A 19,605-nucleotide genomic window follows, 5' to 3' on the forward strand; every position below is an offset into this window, starting at 1 on the left:
TTTTTGCAATAGCATCTGTCACTAGAAATGTTCAAATACTACTATGTTCAACATCTGTTGAACAGAGAGAAGCTTTCCTCTAGTTACAATTTATGTCCTCACAGAAACTGAAATTGTAAATGTGAAGAATTAAGCTTTTTTAAAACTTTATTAGTAATTATAAAACTTGCCACATACATGAGCACTGCATTCTGCTGCTTAGCTTGTGACCACCCAACTCAGTACAGTCATTTTATGAAACATGAGGAAGCATGTACCAGTGTGTACACAATAGTATTATGTCCAGTTTCCCCCTAAACAAAACCTGCAAATTAACAAAGTAAATTGAAAGTGGCTGCAACCAAATTTTAGGCATAGAATCTTCTACCTTCAGTGAATTTTACATCAGTCACACTGTTAGGCTCTACAAAGCATTATATGTGCTGTTCACAATATAAGAAGATGCTTCTATTGCAAAGGTTCTACCTGCTCTAACTTGTATACATCTGGAGGCTTTTGTTTCACATTATAAGGATGTGTGGTGCCGTTATAAGGAGATGTGGTTGTGGCAAGGTATGCATAGGTGAAACTAGACCAATAAAAGAATTATCAAAGAGGATGAACATCACACACATTTTAAAGTCTGAAATGTGCAGTAGTAGGGGGGAGAAGGAGGAGAATACTTGAGATAAGACATTTACTTACTAATGAACCATCATCTGCAAAAAATAAATTTGACATCCCATAAATGAGTAGCAAGGTAGTAACTACACTGTCTGTAAACTGAAGAGGTAGAAGCTGTCCCCCCACACTCTTTACCCAGCTACATCAGAAGGAGCTTCTACAGGTTGCTCTGCAAGCCAATACTGACCATTCCATCATGCATTTACCTTTTGAATTGGTGGTAGTGGTGCACAGACATTCCTGAGGAATATTTACTGTCCACTACATACAGTAACATAACACAAAATATAGGAATTAGTAACTAAATGAGTAATGCAAGAAACACACACACACACACACACACACACACACAGAAACTAGATATTTCACAAAACACTGCTAGAAGGGAAAACTGAGTCTTAGTCATCTTGTACAGCAATTAAAGAGTTTTTCCCAGGAAAGGCCACTCTGTTCACTGCAAGTGATGCTCGACATTCAGTTTAAAGACTGACTATAGCCAGCCATGACATGCTGAGAGTATAAACAACTCTCAGGAAGTCACGTTACAAGCACAATAACAATAACATTTGTGTTTCCTGAACTATCTTAAAACATTCCCTCCATCTTGTATTGTCTGTTGTAAGTATTTAACTAATAATTATGGAGTGCCAAATACATCCCATGTAATTTTTATTGGATAAGTCTCCTTTTTCCAAAAAGGACAAGGGAGCTCCTTTTTGTACAGGGACTGTGATTCCAGCTTTCCACAGTGTCCAACTACTTGTCGACATTATAAAGAAATCTGTACAGGTACAATAATACGACAAGTGCCAACTTTAAGCATTTCTCAGTGCAAAGAATGTTTTAGTAACTAATAACATGCAGATGAGTAATATTGTCAAGAAGCTTCATTTTTCAGCAGAAAATTCCCTTTTCCCCCCCAAGTCATTTTCAAGGCATAGACTGTGATCTGCATTATAAATCAACAGTGTATGTGGTCGTCCTGGTGCAGATCATATATGAGGCCAAATAAGGTAAGTTGCATGTAATCAGTACTAGAGCCACCGCCTGTCAGAAATAGCTACCACTAAGATGTATAGACAGCAGATGAAGTAGGTAGTTATCTCTAGCAGTCAGTAGCACTAGTGTTGATCATCTGTAGCACCAGCTGAGGGCTTACAATGCACAACAGCAATTCATGCCTTGAAAATGATGGAGAAGGGGGGGGGGGGGGTCTTGTAACTGCCAAAAATTGGTGGTTTTTGATGAATCTATCCGACTGCATTTCTGCAAATAGAGTAAAGCATTTGCGAAGTCAGTAAGTAGACAATAATCCGAGGTGAGGTAGAACACTCAAATACATGTTATTGAATTACCTCATGTATGTGCATTGAAAATCCTTCAGCACTGTCGAAAGAAAACATTTGAACATTGATTTTTTTTCTCCTCTAGCTTTATAGACATGTTTGATAATCAGTGCTAACAGGGTCTGATATTCAGCTGGTCATCTTCATGAGGGTTTACATATTAGTTTCAAGTATGAAAAAATATAGTTTTTTATAACAAAAATTTATTTCACAAAAAGTGAAGTCTGTTGATTGTATATTGTTTAAGCATGGCATCTTTCACAAATGAGGATTAGAACAATATTTTAACATCAAGTAGGCATTTTACACTTACAACTAATTTGTACTTCTTTGATGCTTAGTAATCAACATTTACAGCAGTCCCACCTAAAGCAAGTACATAAATAATGTGACTGTAATAAATATCATCATAAAATGATGAATACATTAAATTATAATGACTGCTGTATAATAAACTACTAAGCTTGTATTATGTTTGTTAAAATTTGTTATTCACACACAATAAAATAAAAAAATTGCCCAAGACTGGCAATGCTGCCTCTATGTTTCTTCGTATGCACAACATACAACATTTTAGTAGTTATCAGTTCATGCAAAATCGTATTCAAAAATGAATACTTTTCAATTATATACAAATAACATAATTAATATACTATTTACATTCTGCACTTATGCATTACAATTTACATACATAAATTCTGCAATCTCTTAAAATATAAAAAAAATGTAATTTACTCATTATCCTTTGGTTATATAACTTTTCTTATAAAATCCCAGATCAACAAGCAAAGAATGAAAAAAAGTTCAGTAACAGTTTTGAATGACGCCTGCTTAATTAAAATATCAGTCTCTGCTTGAAGTTGTGGTCCAAATGGACTAACTGACTGTACATAATGGAATGTTCTACACATCTGACTCTTGTCAGTCAGTTTTTATTTATAACATTTTATACAAATAGCACCAGGTTAACCAGTCATCACGTCACTCTGCACTTCGAATGAAACTGGTATGAAGACAAGTTTGTGTTAAGAGTTGCACTACTTTCAATCTTTATTGCATAGCGAATTATCCACAATAAGAGCACCAACATGACACAGACAGCACTTTGTTGCACTAATACTGGGGGCCATTAACACCCGGATGCAGGAAAGGGCACTTATCACCTTGTCTGCAATAACCATTTCTAAAATGTTTACAGGGTGTCCTACTTGGTCCATTCCAACTTCCTCTACCTGCAAAAGAGAAAGAGCATATTATTTAGTATATTTATCAGTAATATTGAAAGGAAGAGTAAGACTACATTGACTATCCAAAAAGTTCTGAGACTATTTTATTTCTTGCATCATCATATCAGCTCAGTAACTACAGTCACAGCTTGAATTAATGACTAGGACAGTTGATATTTTTAAAAACATCAAGAATCTGACATATATATATATCTAAAAACAAAGAAGATGTGACCTACCAAACGAAAGTGCTGGCAGGTTGATAGACACACAAACATACACACAAAATTCTAGCTTTCGCAACCAACGGCTGCTTCATCAGGAAAGAGGGAAGGAGAGGGAAAGACGAAAGGATGTGGGTTTTAAGGGAGAGGGTAAGGAGTCATTCCAATCCCGGGAGCGGAAAGACTTACCTTAGGGGGAAAAAAGGACAGGTATACACTCGCATACACACACATATCCATCCGCACATACACAGACACTAGCAGACATTTGTAAAGGCAAAGAGTTTGGGCAGAGATGTCAGTCAAGGCGGAAGTACATAGGCAAAGATGTTGTTGAATGACAGGTGAGGTATGAGCGGCGGCAACTTGAAATTAGCGGAGGTTGAGGCCTGGCGGGTAACGAGAAGAGAGGATATACTGCAGGGCAAGTTCCCATCTCCGGAGTTCTGAGAGGTTGGTGTTAGTAGGAAGTATCCAGATAACCCGGACGGTGTAACACTGTGCCAAGATGTGCTGGCCGAGCACCAAGGCATGTTTAGCCACAGGGTGATCCTCATTACCAACAAACACTGCCTGCCTGTGTCCATTCATGCGAATGGACAGTTTGTTGCTGGTCATTCCCACATAGAAAGCTTCACAGTGTAGGCAGGTCAGTTGGCAAATCACGTGGGTGCTTTCACACGTGGCTCTGCCTTTGATCGTGTACACCTTCCGGGTTACAGGACTGGAGTAGGTGGTGGTGGGAGGGTGCATGGGACAGGTTTTACACCAGGGGCGGTTACAAGGGTAGGAGCCAGAGGGTAGGGAAGGTGGTTTGGGGAATTCATAGGGATGAACTAAGAGGTTACGAAGGTTAGGTGGACGGCGGAAAGACACTCTTGGTGGAGTGGGGAGGATTTCATGAAGGATGGATCTCATTTCAGGGCAGGATTTTAGGAAGTCGTATCCCTGCTGGAGAGCCACATTCAGAGTCTGATCCAGTCCGGGAAAGTATCCTGTCAGAAGTGGGGCACTTTTGGGGTTCTTCTGTGGGAGGTTCTGGGTTTGAGGGGATGAGGAAGTGGCTCTGGTTATTTGCTTCTGTACCAGGTCGGGAGGGTAGTTGCGGGATGCGAAAGCTGTTTTCAGGTTGTTGGTGTAATGGTTCAGGGCTTCCGGACTGGAGCAGATTCGTTTGCCACGAAGACATAGGCTGTAGGGAAGGGACCGTTTGATGTGGAATGGATGGCAGCTGTCATAATGGAGGTACTGTTGTTTGTTGGTGGATTTGATGTGGATGGACGTGTGAAGCTGGCCATTGGACAGGTGGAGGTCAACGTCAAGGCAAGTGGCATGGGATTTGGAGTAGGACCAGGTGAATCTGATGGAACCAAAGGAGTTGAGGTTGGAGAGGAAATTCTGGAGTTCTTCTTCACTGTGAGTCCAGATCATGAAGATGTCATCAATAAATCTGTACCAAACTTTGGGTTGGCAGGCTTGGGTAACCAAGAACGCTTCCTCTAAGCGACCCATAAATAGGTTGGCGTATGAGGGGGCCATCCTGGTACCCATGGCTGTTCCCTTTAGTTGTTGGTATGTCTGGCCTTCGAAAGTGAAGAAGTTGTGGGTTAGGATGAAGCTGGCTAAGGTAATGAGGAAAGAGGTTTTAGGTAGGATGGCAGGTGATCGGCGTGAAAGGAAGTGTTCCATCGCAGCGAGGCCCTGGACGTGTGGAATATTTGTGTATAGGGAAGTGGCATCAATGGTTACAAGGATGGTTTCTGGGGGTAACAGATTGGGTAAGGATTCCAGGCGTTCGAGAAAGTGGTTGGTGTCGTCCAGGGCCTCCAAATGAAAGTGCTGGCAGCTCGACAGACACACAAACATACACACAAAATTCAGCTTTCGCAACAAACTGTTGCCTCATCAGGAAAGAGGGAAGGAGAGGGAAAGACGAAAGGATGTGGGTTTTAAGGGAGAGGGTAAGGAGTCATTCCAATCCCGGAAGCGGAAAGACTTACCTTAGGGGGGAAAAAAGGATGGGTATACACTCGCACACACACACACATATCCATCCACACATATACAGACACAAGCAGACATATTTAAAGACCACCTCTTGTGAATTTTGTGTGTATGTTTGTGTTTGTTTGTGTGTCTGTCGACCTGCCAACACTTTCATTTGGTAAGTCACATCATCTTTGTTTTTAGATATGTTTTTCCTACGTGGAATGTTTCCCTCTATTATAACCATATATATATAGCCCTATAAAAGTATGGGCCACACACTGTAACTATACTGCCAGTTTTAGATCTGTATATTTAAGTGTGTGTGTATTAGATGTTCTATAATCAAAAAGTTAGCTGACTGCTTGTTCCCCTTAGAGCAGGAATTGATAGGAAAACGACGCACGTTCCTGCCTGGCGATAACCACTTTGGTAACTGCGCATAAGTGGCACAACATAAGGTGTCCAATGGATCTGTCATCAGATTTGTCCGAAATACGTCATGCCGACTTCCCTGTTTTTTTTTTTTTTTTTCATTTCTGCACACGCCAGCAACCTAGCAGTTCTAGTGTCAAAGTTGTGTGGCGAAGTTAAATGTTGCAGTTTTTGTTGTAGTGCTGAGCACTGATTATGTCGGCATATCCCCTCACATGTCTCCATCCACCACAAAAGCCAATCTTGTCATTTAGATTATGGTCATCTTTTTCAGCAACTGTTTTTGAAGAACTCCAATGTGAAGAAATAGCACACTAATTGTGTTAAAAATTGTTTTTTAACTCAACTGGTGTGCTGTTTCTCCACATTGGAAATCTCGTTATTCCATTCTCACCACCATCCCCCATTGCAATCGGGCTTCTTCTTTGTGCCACCTATACATCCTTCACACAGTCAGAGAGAAAGACTGAATGTGATGGGAAGTCAAAAAGTAGCAAGACTCCTAAGTAACATTATGTTCTACTACTATTTAAAGAGAACAATTTCATATATTTACTGCAAATTGTGAAAAAAATATAATATAAAATAAAAATACCGACACTCGATATTGCCATTTCGATATCAATATATTGTAAAAAATATACCACCAATGTATATCGATATTTTTGGAAAAAGTTTTGATCCATCACTATTTTATCAACAGCCCTACTAACAGACATGCATTTGACCAGCCAATTGTGAGTAGGAAGTGTTGAGAAGCAGATATGCAGCTGTGGCATTTCATAAATTACTATGGAGCCACGTTTCTAAATCAATTATTCATGACATTCTCCAAAATCATTTGAACAAGAGAAAAATTGGTGCATCGTTTTTCCCACACACTGCGACTTCAAACAAAAATGAAGAATGGATGCCTATTGCGACTTGACTCAAGTGCAAAATGTGAACAATTATTTCCTGGAAAAAATTATCACAGGTAACGAAACATGGTGTTATCAATGTGAACCTATCACAAAACAATAAAGTGCAGAATTTCAGATGAAGGGTCAATTCTTTGAAAATACTCCCAATATACAAGTTAATGTGATGCACAAGTTTATTAATCCAGTCTTAATATTTTTGGGCTGACAGGGGTACATCAGAAACATTTCATCAATAATTATTGGTTTTTAAATGTTTGTGCCAAAATCACATGAAAAGAAAATATTATTTGTTACAATTCAGCATCCAGTAAAAACTTGAAGTGGAAAAGCCAAATACATATGTAATAGAGCACCTGAATTAATTTTTATTTACGACAGTGTTGGAAGTAGAAACAATGATTTTCCAAACAATGAAAATGAAAACAAAACCATGAAAATGAAAACTGAATAAGTCTGAAATGAATGTTATCAGTAGAATCATAACCTTTCTCAGCAGCAAAAACAAGATGAACAGATTGTAAGGTATAGCACATTAGAAATGACACACTGTTAAAAATTACTGCTAGATCATTAAGCTGCCATTTCTGAACCTTGCTGTCCAATCCTTCTTTAAAATTCTACTTATACTGGAAGATATAATGATGCAGCGATCTTACCTCCACGTCCACCTCTCTGCCAACCTCCGCCACCGCCGCCGCCACCACCACCACCACCAATGGGGTTGAACCACTGACCTCGTCCACCCCTTCCTCGTCCTCCACCTCCCATATTATGACCACGCATATTGTGACCTTGTGCACCACCTCGGTATGGACCAAACATATTTGGTGGACCTGCCATTGGAAAACCCTGCATGGGATAAGGTGCACCCTGATTCATTTCATCTGGTATCATGCCAAAACTCATTTCAGGCATTGGGCCAGGAATGTTTGGTGGCATTCCCATATTCATTGGTGGCATTCCTGGATTATACATGTCCATTGGGACAGGCATTTCATTTATAGGAACTATTTTTCCATCTCCAGTCTGAAAAATAAAACAAATTAGTCAGTATAAAATAATGTTTCAACAACGTTCAAAATATTTGGATAATGGTTGTAAAATTTACCCTCCAGTCTCCTCCACCTGTGTTCATGGAGTTAGGCACCATCATTCCTACAGGTGGTGTCATGTTTGCAGGGGGTATATTTTGTTGTGGTGGGAACACAGGTTGAGGGGGAAATTGCTGAGGCTGTTGGAAGGTTGGAAATTGTGGCTGGGGTACTGGATATTGATGAGGGGGGGATGGAGGGGCCAATTTAGGTTCTGGCCATGGTGTGTTCTGGAAATCATTCACACTATCAGGATTGCCAGTGATATCATCTAATGGTATGATTACAGGATCTGTGGTTGCATGAATCTCCATATCGGGCTCTGCTGGAGAATCAGGTATCCTAAAGTGAAAAAGAAAAAAGTATTAAAAATCTTCACTGTACATATCCTTATTAAGAATACAGTAATATAGAAATGATATCACATTATTTTAATCAAAATTATGTCATAGTACGTTTCAAAGAGCAATTTAAAGACAAATAACACAGTGCTTCACTTACATACTCCTGCTGAAGTACAGCGCTTGAAGAACAATCTTCTCGCGAGCATACTGAATTTCCTTTTCCCTGCTATTTTTACCTGGTTCAACTAAATTTGTAGGTACATCAATGGGTATTAAAGGCTGCCACGTAGTTTTCTCTTCCATGATATCGTCCTGAGCTAAAACATAAAATTTGTTCTTTAGACAATGGATCATTTAGACAAAAATGTTGTTATTTTCAATGAGTAGGTTTTTACTTACGCAGTTTTCTTGCAAGAAGAAAAGCTTCTCTTTCGTGTGATCTTTCCATCTGCTTCATATCCATAAAATTTTTTGTAACATTCACTGCAAGGAAAAAAAAATAAAAAAAAAAGAGTATATCATAGTGCTTCCCATGTGGTAGTCTTTATTGTATACCAATATTAGTATCCTTGTTAAATGTTTTACCTCTTTCAGTTTCATCCAATTCAAAGAACCGCACATCTTCCAGGTCTTTCTCAGCTTTCCATCGCACGTTTTTCTTTGGCCCTTTCCTTGTTTTATGATAAATTAGAACACCCTTTGGCAACCTTACACAGTGTTCCTCCAAAGAATCACTTTGGGTTTCATCTGTACTCTCATTGGAATTTTCTTCTTTGGTAACTATTCTGTTTTCACTTTCTTCTAATGGAACTTTCAAAACATCCTCTACTTCCTCTGCAGTGGCTGAAATAACAGGTTCTCTTTATTAGGAAATCACACAAAAACCAAAAACTTCTAAGAGTACAACACATATTAATGCAATTTACATACATTTTGTGTTCTCCTCATCTTCCTTATCCTTTGAAGCTTCAGTTTCAATGTTCATGTTTCGTTCACGTTCTGGATTATCTTCCGATGGTTTATCATCATCAGTTTCCAAAGTATCCTGGTAAAACTATAAACATAATAAGAAAATATAAACATTAATTTTAATATTTCCCGCTGAAACTGACCTAAGAATTGAAAAGAGGTAATGGAAAACTTTCTAATTGCCATTTTTCACAAAACAGTGTCAGTGGTTTTGTGTTCTCAGTAGTCTGTTGCAAGTCCCTAGGCCTAACTCATGTGCCAAAACATGGAGAAAGTCTTCAAAGCATGTGTTAGTAGATAGTGCATGGTCATTGTGCCAAGCTGTTCTTTCCTCTGGAGTTCCAAAATTTACAAGATATGAAAGTGTTTTTGTTGACTGCTGTTCAACTAGTTAAAAATGTAATGCTGTATTTTATTAAATTTCTGTTACCGCAAATAAAACACAGTGTGTCATATCATGAAACAAAAACTTCCTTCCTGACATTTGTGAGACTGTACAAAAGATCATTTGATTCTTACAAAGAAGAAAACAGCAACCATCCACTGTTAATAACACTATTTATTTACACAATTAACACCATTATCGGCTCAGAACCAACAGTTTCATCTTCAGATGGCTGCTCATGTTGATACTACATTTGTTGTTCTTTACGTAAGTTGTGTGGAGAAACAGTCAACAACTACTGTAAGAAACAATAAATGTAATATAAACATGAACAACTGCCTGAAAATGAAACTGTCAATTCAAATCTGGCAACAGTACTGTTTGTGTAAATGAATACTATCATTAATTGTAGCTGGTTACTGTTATCCCCTATGCAAAAATCAACTTGTAAAACCAAAAAGAATCTTCCTGGGACTTAGAATGTTCCTAAAAACGTATTTATTTTCTAATTTGTCGCACTATTTTTTTTCTTTTGTGGTGATGCAGCAAGCAGCAAAATTTAGTAATATTAGAATGACTTTTTTGGGTAAAAATGTGTTAAATACAGACATACATTATTTTTATTTCTTTTGACAAACAACAGATTTGGCACTCAGAATGTTTTTCATTGTCACTCTCAAGGGAATTTTTTTCATTGTCAGTCTCAAATTAATATTTTTCCTCTTTCATTTACCTTAAATGTTGGCTTCACAATGGGTGGAGATTTGTTCTCATCAGGTACAGGAGACTCTGGTGGTGTGGTATCCCTACTGCACTCTTCATCTTTTCCAGTACCATCTTTCTTTGGCTCAGGAACATCTTTACTATTACTGATACGTCTTTTCCTCTTACGAGGTTCCTTCTTAGTGGAAGCATTCAGTGCATCCATAAACATGTCACTTTCTTGAAGGAAGCATGCTGCAACAATAAAGAAAAGGACATTAAGTATAATTTATAAACAATGACAATATTTATTTAAAATTTCTTATGTATTTTATTTCTGTCATCCACCTTGTATTTTATTTCTGTCATCCACCTAAAGGAAAATTAAACATAGTTTACACTGTACATTACACATAACAAAAGCAACTGTACATAAAATCTCTCTCGGCCTCACAGCAACTGCCACCTAAAGGAAAATTAAACATAGATTACACTGAACATTACACATAATGAAAGTGACTGTACATAAAATCTCTCTCTGTCTTACAGCAGCTGCCTCCCGAGCACCTACATGCACAAGTAAGCTACATAAGTCAGTCTGTTTGAAACGTTTTTAAATAGTATGTTTCTTCCTGTCTCAGCTGGAACTTCTGCCTATAAACATTAGTTATCTCCTTTCATTATCCGATACAAGCTACAAAAAAATTCTGGAACTACTGTTAGAGTGAGCCTAGAATAACAAAAACAGATAGCACTGATAGGACTGTCTTCACATATATGGTACCACAACTTATTGAAATATAATACGAAGTGCTGGCTGAAAAGCTAGAGTGGACTAGAAACATAATTTTGATTTGTTTCTTGCCCACAAGCTGCTTATAATTTCACATTGAATGATATCTTTCTCATGCATAGACATGGCGCACAATCCCAATCATTCCTTTCAACAGCATTATTCTTCACTATTGGACACTGTATGCTATCACTATCTAGCTCACATTGCCAACTCAGAAAAATGGGACAGGGTGGGGGTGGAGAAGGTTGTGGTGTTACTGTTTCTGATGAATTCCACCAAGTACTACGACTTTCTTTCTTTTTTCACTATATTATAGTGCCTTGCCATTTAAAACCTTATATTTATACTTGTATGTGCAAACAAAAGTAACAATAATGAATAAATTTTTACAACTTTAATGCAGAAACATATCCACACGGAAATGGCTTTCTATTGCATTTTCACAAATAGAACATAAGCCACAGGTAGCCGAACATTGCCATAATACAATACAGGACGTCCCAGGAGGAATGGTCAATATTTCGGGATATTACAGTAACAACTATTTGAAGCAAAAAAGTGTAGTAAACATGGGCTCTAACGTGCATACCTTAAGGGCTATGGGATCTTCGATGTTGTGAAACAAATCTCTTCTACTGCAAGCTCTTTGCTTTTCGTATTTTGGGAGGATGTAGAATGGAACAAAACAAGATAAAAATGTCTAGTAAACATGGGCTCTAAAACACATACCTTAAGAGCTATGAACACTTGTTCTGTGTAGGAGAGGTGTTCACAGTCTTGAAGCTGAACAAGTGCTCATTGCTTTTAATGTATGCAATTTAGAGCCCTTATCTAATGGATAATATTTTTCTTGTTTTGGTCCATATAGAAAGCAGAGCACTTGCAGTAGAAGAAATTTGTTGCTCAGTATTGAAGACAAAGAAGTCTCATAGCCTTTTAAGATATGCCTTTCACAGCTCATGTTTACTAGACTTTTTGCGACAAATGATCATCCCTGAACATTGACCATTCCTCCTGGAGTGCCCTGTACAGTTGGCACCTCATTTGTTCACAAGCTTCTTTAAATTCACATTTAAAAATTTTCTACTTTTAACCATCAAAGAGTGTGTGTGTGTTTTTATCCTACTGGCGTCGGTAACTACAATATATGAACCAGATGCCACATGCGTGAAAGCAGAATTATTTTCTGTAAGTAATGAATATTTGCCCATGTTTTACGAACTGACAATGTATATTGAGTAAATTCATCCCAATGAGATGAAACAGAAATTCATTTTGACTTGTTGAATTTCATTGCACCAACTCTTGTGTTGTTTTTTTTTTTTTCTTTCTTTCTTTTCCTCTTAAGCACAAGAGAATTACATCAAAAAATTCATGCTCAATGATGATCCATAGAAACAAGTGACACTATCACAATTGACAGATCCACTTATTAACTTGGTCATCATGATCTAGAATAGATATTGGATATCAAGGGGCTGGTGGTCAGATCACCATTCCACTCTGAGAAAACTTACAAAACATAAAATGTGAATGCTTGTCATAACTTTCAATTTTTGACTTTTGTACCAAGAATTTAGTGATATGTGTTGTGCATTTTTCACCGTATGCAACTTGATGTACCTGGGAACTATTCTAGAATGGACATTTCCCACTATCCTGTTTTCCTGCATTCATTTTTCTTTATTATTTATAAGGCATAAGTATGTTTTCAGGCATGTATTAAGGTAGCCATTGGTTCTTCCTCCCTACACAGTTTGGTTGAGAACTGTTCGGCCCATAGCAGAGTGAGCCAGTGAGTGATTTCCATTAATTAACTGGAAGGTTTCCGTAAATGATGACAAATGAAATGCTTTGAAGTTGATGGAACAGGTATACACATTCTCTCAAAATTATCTATTATTTTTCCCCATTTCACACTACTCTTGAATCAAAACATTTTTGTCCACACTGACACAATGTCAATATAGATCTACACACAAATACAATTGTCTTGAACAACATAATTTGGCCATCATATATATATACTCATAAGCACCCAGTTTTCCACAGAGCAGTCTCTTAAGACAATACTGTACATCTCAAAGCCCTCCCTCCCTACTGAACTAAAGATGAAATAAAGCTTAGTTTCAGCAGTTTTATTGCTCATAGTTATAAGGTTGGAAAAATTGCAAATTGAAGCCATCGTTAAAACACAAAATGAATCCCAACAAACCTCTTTGTTCCACGTATATAACAACTCAGTTTTTACAATTATTTTCTATCTACTTCCGAAGTTTCTCTATAGGGACTACATTTTTAATTTATATGCATTCTAGTCTCCCCAACAACACCGTTATTTAATGAATGTGACAAACTTCACAGTTACATAGTAAACTGTTGAATGCTGGGATAAATTTTATATTATGTATTAAAGTGCACATATTGGATTGTTTTAACTTTACAGTTAGAATGCTACACTTCACAGTAACTGAATTCTTAATTAACCAGTATCTGGTGCACATTGCAAGGTGGCGTGTAGTAAGAATAGGATTATATAATGAATAACAAATAACAAAACATTTGGTTTTAAAATATATTTATTCAACCATCATGTACATACAATTTATAAGCAAATGCAACACAAAAATAAATTAATTGTAAGTTATCTGAATTTGTACAAAACAAAATGCTATGTATTCATTTAATCACAACTGGACATTGGTTTCAAACGTGCGTGTGTGTGTGTGTGTGTGTGTGTGTGTGTGTGTGTGTGTGTGTGTGCAGAAGAAATATTTACTGTACTGCAGCAGTGTTACTTGTGAAGAAAAAAAATAAGATGTCGAAGAGTTGATGGAAGAGTTGGATCACAACTGTGTGTGAGAAAGCAAATAATCAATGGAACAAAGCTGAGTGGTAGGGAGATAGAGGAGACAGGGGTGGAGAGGGGATCATTGCAAAGCGATGAAGAGGTGGGGGGAGTGGCATGACAAGAGGCTGGGGCGGGGGAGTGGCATAACAAAAGAAGAGTGGAAGAAAGGAGCAGTGGGATGACAAGAGGGGGATTGTGGGAAATGACAGGGTGGGGGGGGGGAAAGGGCACAAGGGGAGTTCTTGGGGGGAGGGGGCAAAAGAGCACGAGAGGAGTTCTTGGGAGGTGGGTGGCGGCAGAAACAGGGCGCAGGGGTGCTTTTGAGGAGGAGTGGCAACAGGGTGGGTGCAAGAAGAATTTTCATAGGGGGCAGCAACAAAGGGGTTGGGGAGGGCAAAGGGTGTTAGAGGGAGCAGTAACAGGGTGCAAGAGGGGGTGGGGTGGAAGGGCAAAAGGGCACCAGAGGCATTGGGTAGGGGGGGAAGGGCAAAAAGGCATCAGAGGCGTTGGGGAGGGGCGGAGAGCTCTGCGGACGATGGGGAGGTGTGGGGTGGGGTGCACTACGGTTGTTGGAGAGAGGTGGGGTGGGGTGCACTACAGTTGTTGGAGAGGGGTGGGATGGGGTGCGCTACAGTTGTTGGAGAGGGGTGGGGTGGGGTGCGCTACAGTTGTTGGAGAGGGGTGGGGTGGGGTGAGGTGCGCTACAGTTGTTGGAGAGGGGTGGGGTGGGGTGAGGTGCGCTACAGTTGTTGGAGAGGGGTGGGGTGGGGTGAGGTGCGCTACAGTTGTTGGAGAGAGGTGGGGTGGGGTGAGGTGCGCTACGGTTGTTGGAGAGAGGTGGGGTGGGGTGAGGTGCGCTACGGTTGTTGGAGAGGGGTGGGGTGGGGTGAGGTGCGCTACGGTTATTGGAGAGGGGTGGGGTGGGGTGCGCTACGGTTATTGGAGAGGGGTGGGGTGGGGTGGGGTGCGCTACGGTTATTGGAGAGGGGTGGGGTGGGGTGGGGTGCGCTACGGTTATTGGAGAGGGGTGGGGTGCGCTACGGTTATTGGAGAGGGGTGGGGTGGGGTGGGGTGCGCTACGGTTATTGGAGAGGGGTGGGGTGGGGTGGGGTGCGCTACGGTTATTGGAGAGGGGTAGGGTGGGGTGGGGTGCACTACGGTTATTGGAGAGGGGTGGGGTGGGGTGGGGTGCGCTACGGTTATTGGAGAGGGGTGGGGTGGGGTGCGCTACGGTTATTGGAGAGGGGTGGGGTGGGGTGCGCTACGGTTATTGGAGAGGGGTGGGGTGGGGTGGGGTGCGCTACGGTTATTGGAGAGGGGTGGGGTGGGGTGCGCTACGGTTATTGGAGAGGGGTGGGGTGGGGTGCGCTACGGTTATTGGAGAGGGGTGGGGTGGGGTGCGCTACGGTTATTGGAGAGGGGTGGGGTGGGGTGCGCTACGGTTATTGGAGAGGGGTGGGGTGGGGTGCGCTACGGTTATTGGAGAGGGGTGGGGTGGGGTGCGCTACGGTTATTGGAGAGGGGTGGGGTGGGGTGCGCTACGGTTATTGGAGAGGGGTGGGGTGCGCTACAGTTATTGGAGAGGGGTGGGGTGAGGTGAGATGCGCTACGGTTGTTGGAGAGAGGTGAGGTGAGGTGCGCTACGGTTGGTGGGGTGGGATGCGCTATGCGCGTTGGAGAGGGGAGGGAAGGGGTGGGGTGGGGTGCGCTACCGGTGTTGGAGAGGAGAGGGGTGCGCTACGGGCGTTGGAGAGGAGAGGGGTGCGCTACGGGCGTTGGAGAGGGGAGGGGCAAAAGGGCTCCAGAGGCGTTGGGGAGGGGCAAAAGGGCTCCAGAGGCGTTGGGGAGGGGCAAAAGGGCTCCAGAGGCGTTGGGGAGTGGTGCGCTACAGGCGTGGGGGGGAGGGGGGCTGTGCTACGGGGAGGGGGCTGCGCTATGGGCATAGGGGTGGCAAAAGGGCGACAGTGGGATAGGGGAGGGGAGGCAAAAGGGGTTGGGAAGGGTAGGCAAAAGGGGTTGGGAAGGGTAGGCAAAAGAGCGAGTGGGGTTGGGGAGGGGAGGCAAAAGGGCGACAGTGGGGTTGGGGAGGGGAGGCAAAGGGGCGACAGTGGGGTTGGGGAGGGGAGGCAAAGGGGCGACAGTGGGGTTGGGGAGGGGAGGCAAAAGGGCGAGTGGGGTTGGGGAGGGGAGGCAAAAGGGCGACAGTGGGGTTGGGGAGGGGAGGCAAAAGGGCGACAGTGGGGTTGGGGAGGGGAGGCAAAAGGGCGACAGTGGGGTTGGGGAGGGGAGGCAAAAGGGCGACAGTGGGGTTGGGGAGGGGAGGCAAAAGGGTGCTACAGGGTTTAGCAGGGCAAAAGAGCATATAGGGGGGCTTAATGGAATTAAAGAGGATAGGTGTGAGCAGAAGTGCGCTACAGGGGAAGGGGTAGGGCAGAAGTGAAGTGCGCTACAGGGGATAGAGTAAGCAAAAGACAGTGGACGGGGTAGGCAAAAGGTAGGGAAGGCGAGAGGGTGGAGGTGCATGAAGTCAAGTGTGTGTTGAGAGTGGGGGGCGAAAGGTGTATATGACTACAGCTCATGCTAAATTGTAGGGAAGAAGATAAATCAGTCATGGCTACAGCATAATTAGTGGTTGCATTGACAAAACAGCATAAACTTGTATAACTATGGAAAAAGATTCAAGTATTAGAGATTGTCATTTTATACTGAACTAAATACCGTAGTAATTATTCCTTATTCCCCATCTCTCACTAGTTCGCCAAGGACTACTTGTTAAACATTTTTCAAAATAATTTTTATCTTCATCTTTGGTTCGAAACTGCAAAATTAAAATAACGTTGCTGCACAATTTCGTTGGCTGTCCTCCAAAAGTTTCTCAGGAAATCCCAAGAGTATTTGAATCAAACCTAGTTTACCTGAATAATATAAACACATGCAAGGGTACCAAACACCTAAAAAATATCAGGACAGCAAACAAATAATAGCGCCGATGGAACGATAAATTTGGTTTACTTCTCTATCGATGACTAAGTTCATTAAAACACTGAAAATAGTTGAAATCGACGGCGTTCATTTCATAACAACCAACACGGCATACGTATTAAATCATTTAGGGAAACCACGTGAGACCTAATGCGACGAGCACTGGTTTAAAATAACTCCCATCCTGAAACAAGCTTGTGTGTCTTGCTCTCTGCTCCACTTACTTCTGTCACATATGTTATATGAACGTGAGCAAATACCGTTACCAAAAATGGCACAAGACATCGCTGGTGATGCCACAAAAGCAATAACGATTTCTTCATAAGATATTTGGGGAAAACGAGAAATTTAAAACCGCATGCTAATCTGGCGAAATCAGCTACGCCTGCTCGTAATCACCCTCAATGGAGAATAAAAACTGAAGACTATTGAGCCGTTTCAATCAATAGTTGCGAAGTGACAAGCCTTTATGTGCATAACGCCAGTGATTCTGGTTCCCTGTCAGCTTATCATATACGTATATCGGTTACCTGGCTTCAAATTTCTAGTGCTATTACTACCGTGAACACACAACTATAGTCAAACACTTATTTTGCAGTATGTTTGTTTTGTCTAGCGTTATGTATTCGCAGTAAAGCACTAGGATTTCAAGAATGAAACAATAGCATATACGAGAGAGGTATTTAACTTGCACTACAATCCTATATAAGTCAATATCCCTCCTCTGTTGCTGCGCAGCGATTCCCGGCGCCTACTCAAAGATTTCCCGCTCCGAGACTGGGTATAGTCCTCACGTTCGCATCATCATAACTAACATTTTTTTTTGTGCAGTATTGGCACGTCCCGAAAGGCAATAAAATGTCATTTGACTGCTAAGCAGACTGCTCCCGCCGGCAGTGTACAAATGGAAGCCTACATTGGCTTTCCTGTTCCACAAGTGATTGTGCTCTGATCGCTTCTGGACGTGAAAATTTCGCCTAATTCACGAAAAAAGTTTGGCCTTCATTAAAATCAAGAACTGATTTTAATGATCATGCTTAGAGGCACTATAGTTATCTTAACGTAGTTTGATTTTTTGTAGAATTTATTTAGAAACTTAAAACATACGTGTTGAGAAATTATATATTGTTGTAAATGAAACTCTCTCTGATAGGGGGATATTGGTTTTCAACGAAGGAGAGAAAACGGTTTCAGTAATTTTGAAGATTTGAAATACTTTCGCACGTTTCAGAAAGTAACTCCGGCCCTAATTCACATTTCATAATCGCCTTTCGTTTTTAAAATAGAGACTCAAGCAATTTTCTGTCGCCGCAGAGAGCGTTCGTCAAATTTTCCAGCGAACACAGTATATGTTTAATTCTTCTTGTTTTACTACGAATGTTAAACACTCGACAGGGTACTTTACTTATCGTGGACTATGGCATCATTTTTGATGGTTTAAAAAAACTTTGCTGAAATCTCTCATGAAGCGTATATATCGGCGGAGCTTGTTCATTCTTATAGTCATTTTAAAATTTCAGTTATCACATTAAATATTTGAAAAAGTGGCCAGTTAACAAGCGCGTACTGCCATGGAATTACAGCGACTTATGAAGACGCACTTACTAGCTGAAAGTAAAAGTGGACTTAACTACCTTGAAGATCTGGACTCATTCTTTAATAACTTCAGTTTCCACGGCTTCTTACGCCACAGGAAAAGCCCATGAGTATTTCTTATACAAGGCTGTCCCACAACTGAAATCTTCACAGATCAATACGAAAATAACAACCAGCTGATTTCATCGGGAAAGATCTATATGCTATTCCGAATTGAGGTCCGCAGCTCGTGGTCTACGGGTCAGGGTCGCTGCCTATGGATCAGTTTTTTTTTCCCGGCATGATTGGAGATCATTTTCACTTTAACCCATCTTCATCGCGAAGACGCCAACTGAAAGGCTCGCACCACGCAGCGAACAATTATCACATGGGGTCTCGACCTCCGCTATACGATCATTTCATTTCCGAAGGTTGTTCCCGCAGCTGCAGCATAAAACGGCTTTATTTTAACGAATTAAAGCTTCAACAACACCCCTCTACACAAACACGTTTCGTGCAACTGTATTACATGTTGACTCGAATCTGAACACCTTAGCATTCGCGGGTATTACTCTTTCAATTGCCATCTGAGCACATCTCCTAAGAAGCGGACTTTAAAGGCTGCACGTTGCCACTGGATCTTCTCTATTTGCTTACTCACAATGCTGTCTGAATAACATTTCACGAAGAAATAATAGAACCCTCCTTAATTTCGAGTTAGTTTTAGGTTTAGAACGCTCAATAATAGCGGCGTTATTAGTGCCTCAGAGTTTCTTTGCTGCCAGTCCTACGCAAATGCTACACCGGAATTTAAGAGAGGGGCGATCAAACAGACGCTTCCTGGGTACTTTGACAAGGATAAAAAAAGAGACTAGTTCTGAGAAGCAATATTTGTCTCCAATTTTAAACTTGTCATATACATTAGCTTCTTGCTTCTGAAAAGAGCACCAAGACAACAAAGAAATATTTCACGCTAACACGAACAACCGATGGATTATAAAACAGTTGGTAGCCAAATGACCGTGAAAGGAGCGTATCCGCGATCGTGTCATAGTCCGGTAGTTTTTAACTCGCCACATATAATGAACACACAATATACCATGCAGG

At 41.0% G+C, this 19,605-nt stretch overlaps 1 protein-coding gene across 2 annotated transcripts in view; it reads right to left on the minus strand.

The window, feature by feature from the left end:
* Positions 1–2,217: 2,217 nt before the first annotated feature.
* The window catches only part of LOC124615708 (titin-like), a 108,638-nt gene continuing 91,250 nt past the window's right edge, over positions 2,218–19,605 (minus strand). For both annotated transcript variants that reach the window (XM_047143752.1, XM_047143753.1), the window contains 8 exons: positions 10,326–10,549; positions 9,169–9,292; positions 8,824–9,081; positions 8,638–8,721; positions 8,396–8,555; positions 7,912–8,236; positions 7,460–7,829; positions 2,218–3,241 (listed from right to left, as the gene is read on the minus strand). In XM_047143752.1, the coding sequence (XP_046999708.1) occupies positions 3,123–3,241; positions 7,460–7,829; positions 7,912–8,236; positions 8,396–8,555; positions 8,638–8,721; positions 8,824–9,081; positions 9,169–9,292; positions 10,326–10,549 (1,664 nt within the window). In that variant the 3' untranslated portion in view covers positions 2,218–3,122. The remainder of the gene's footprint in view (positions 3,242–7,459; positions 7,830–7,911; positions 8,237–8,395; positions 8,556–8,637; positions 8,722–8,823; positions 9,082–9,168; positions 9,293–10,325; positions 10,550–19,605) is intronic.

The sequence above is a fragment of the Schistocerca americana genome, chromosome 5, assembly GCF_021461395.2.
Source record: "Schistocerca americana isolate TAMUIC-IGC-003095 chromosome 5, iqSchAmer2.1, whole genome shotgun sequence".
Taxonomy (NCBI): Eukaryota; Metazoa; Arthropoda; class Insecta; order Orthoptera; family Acrididae; genus Schistocerca; species Schistocerca americana.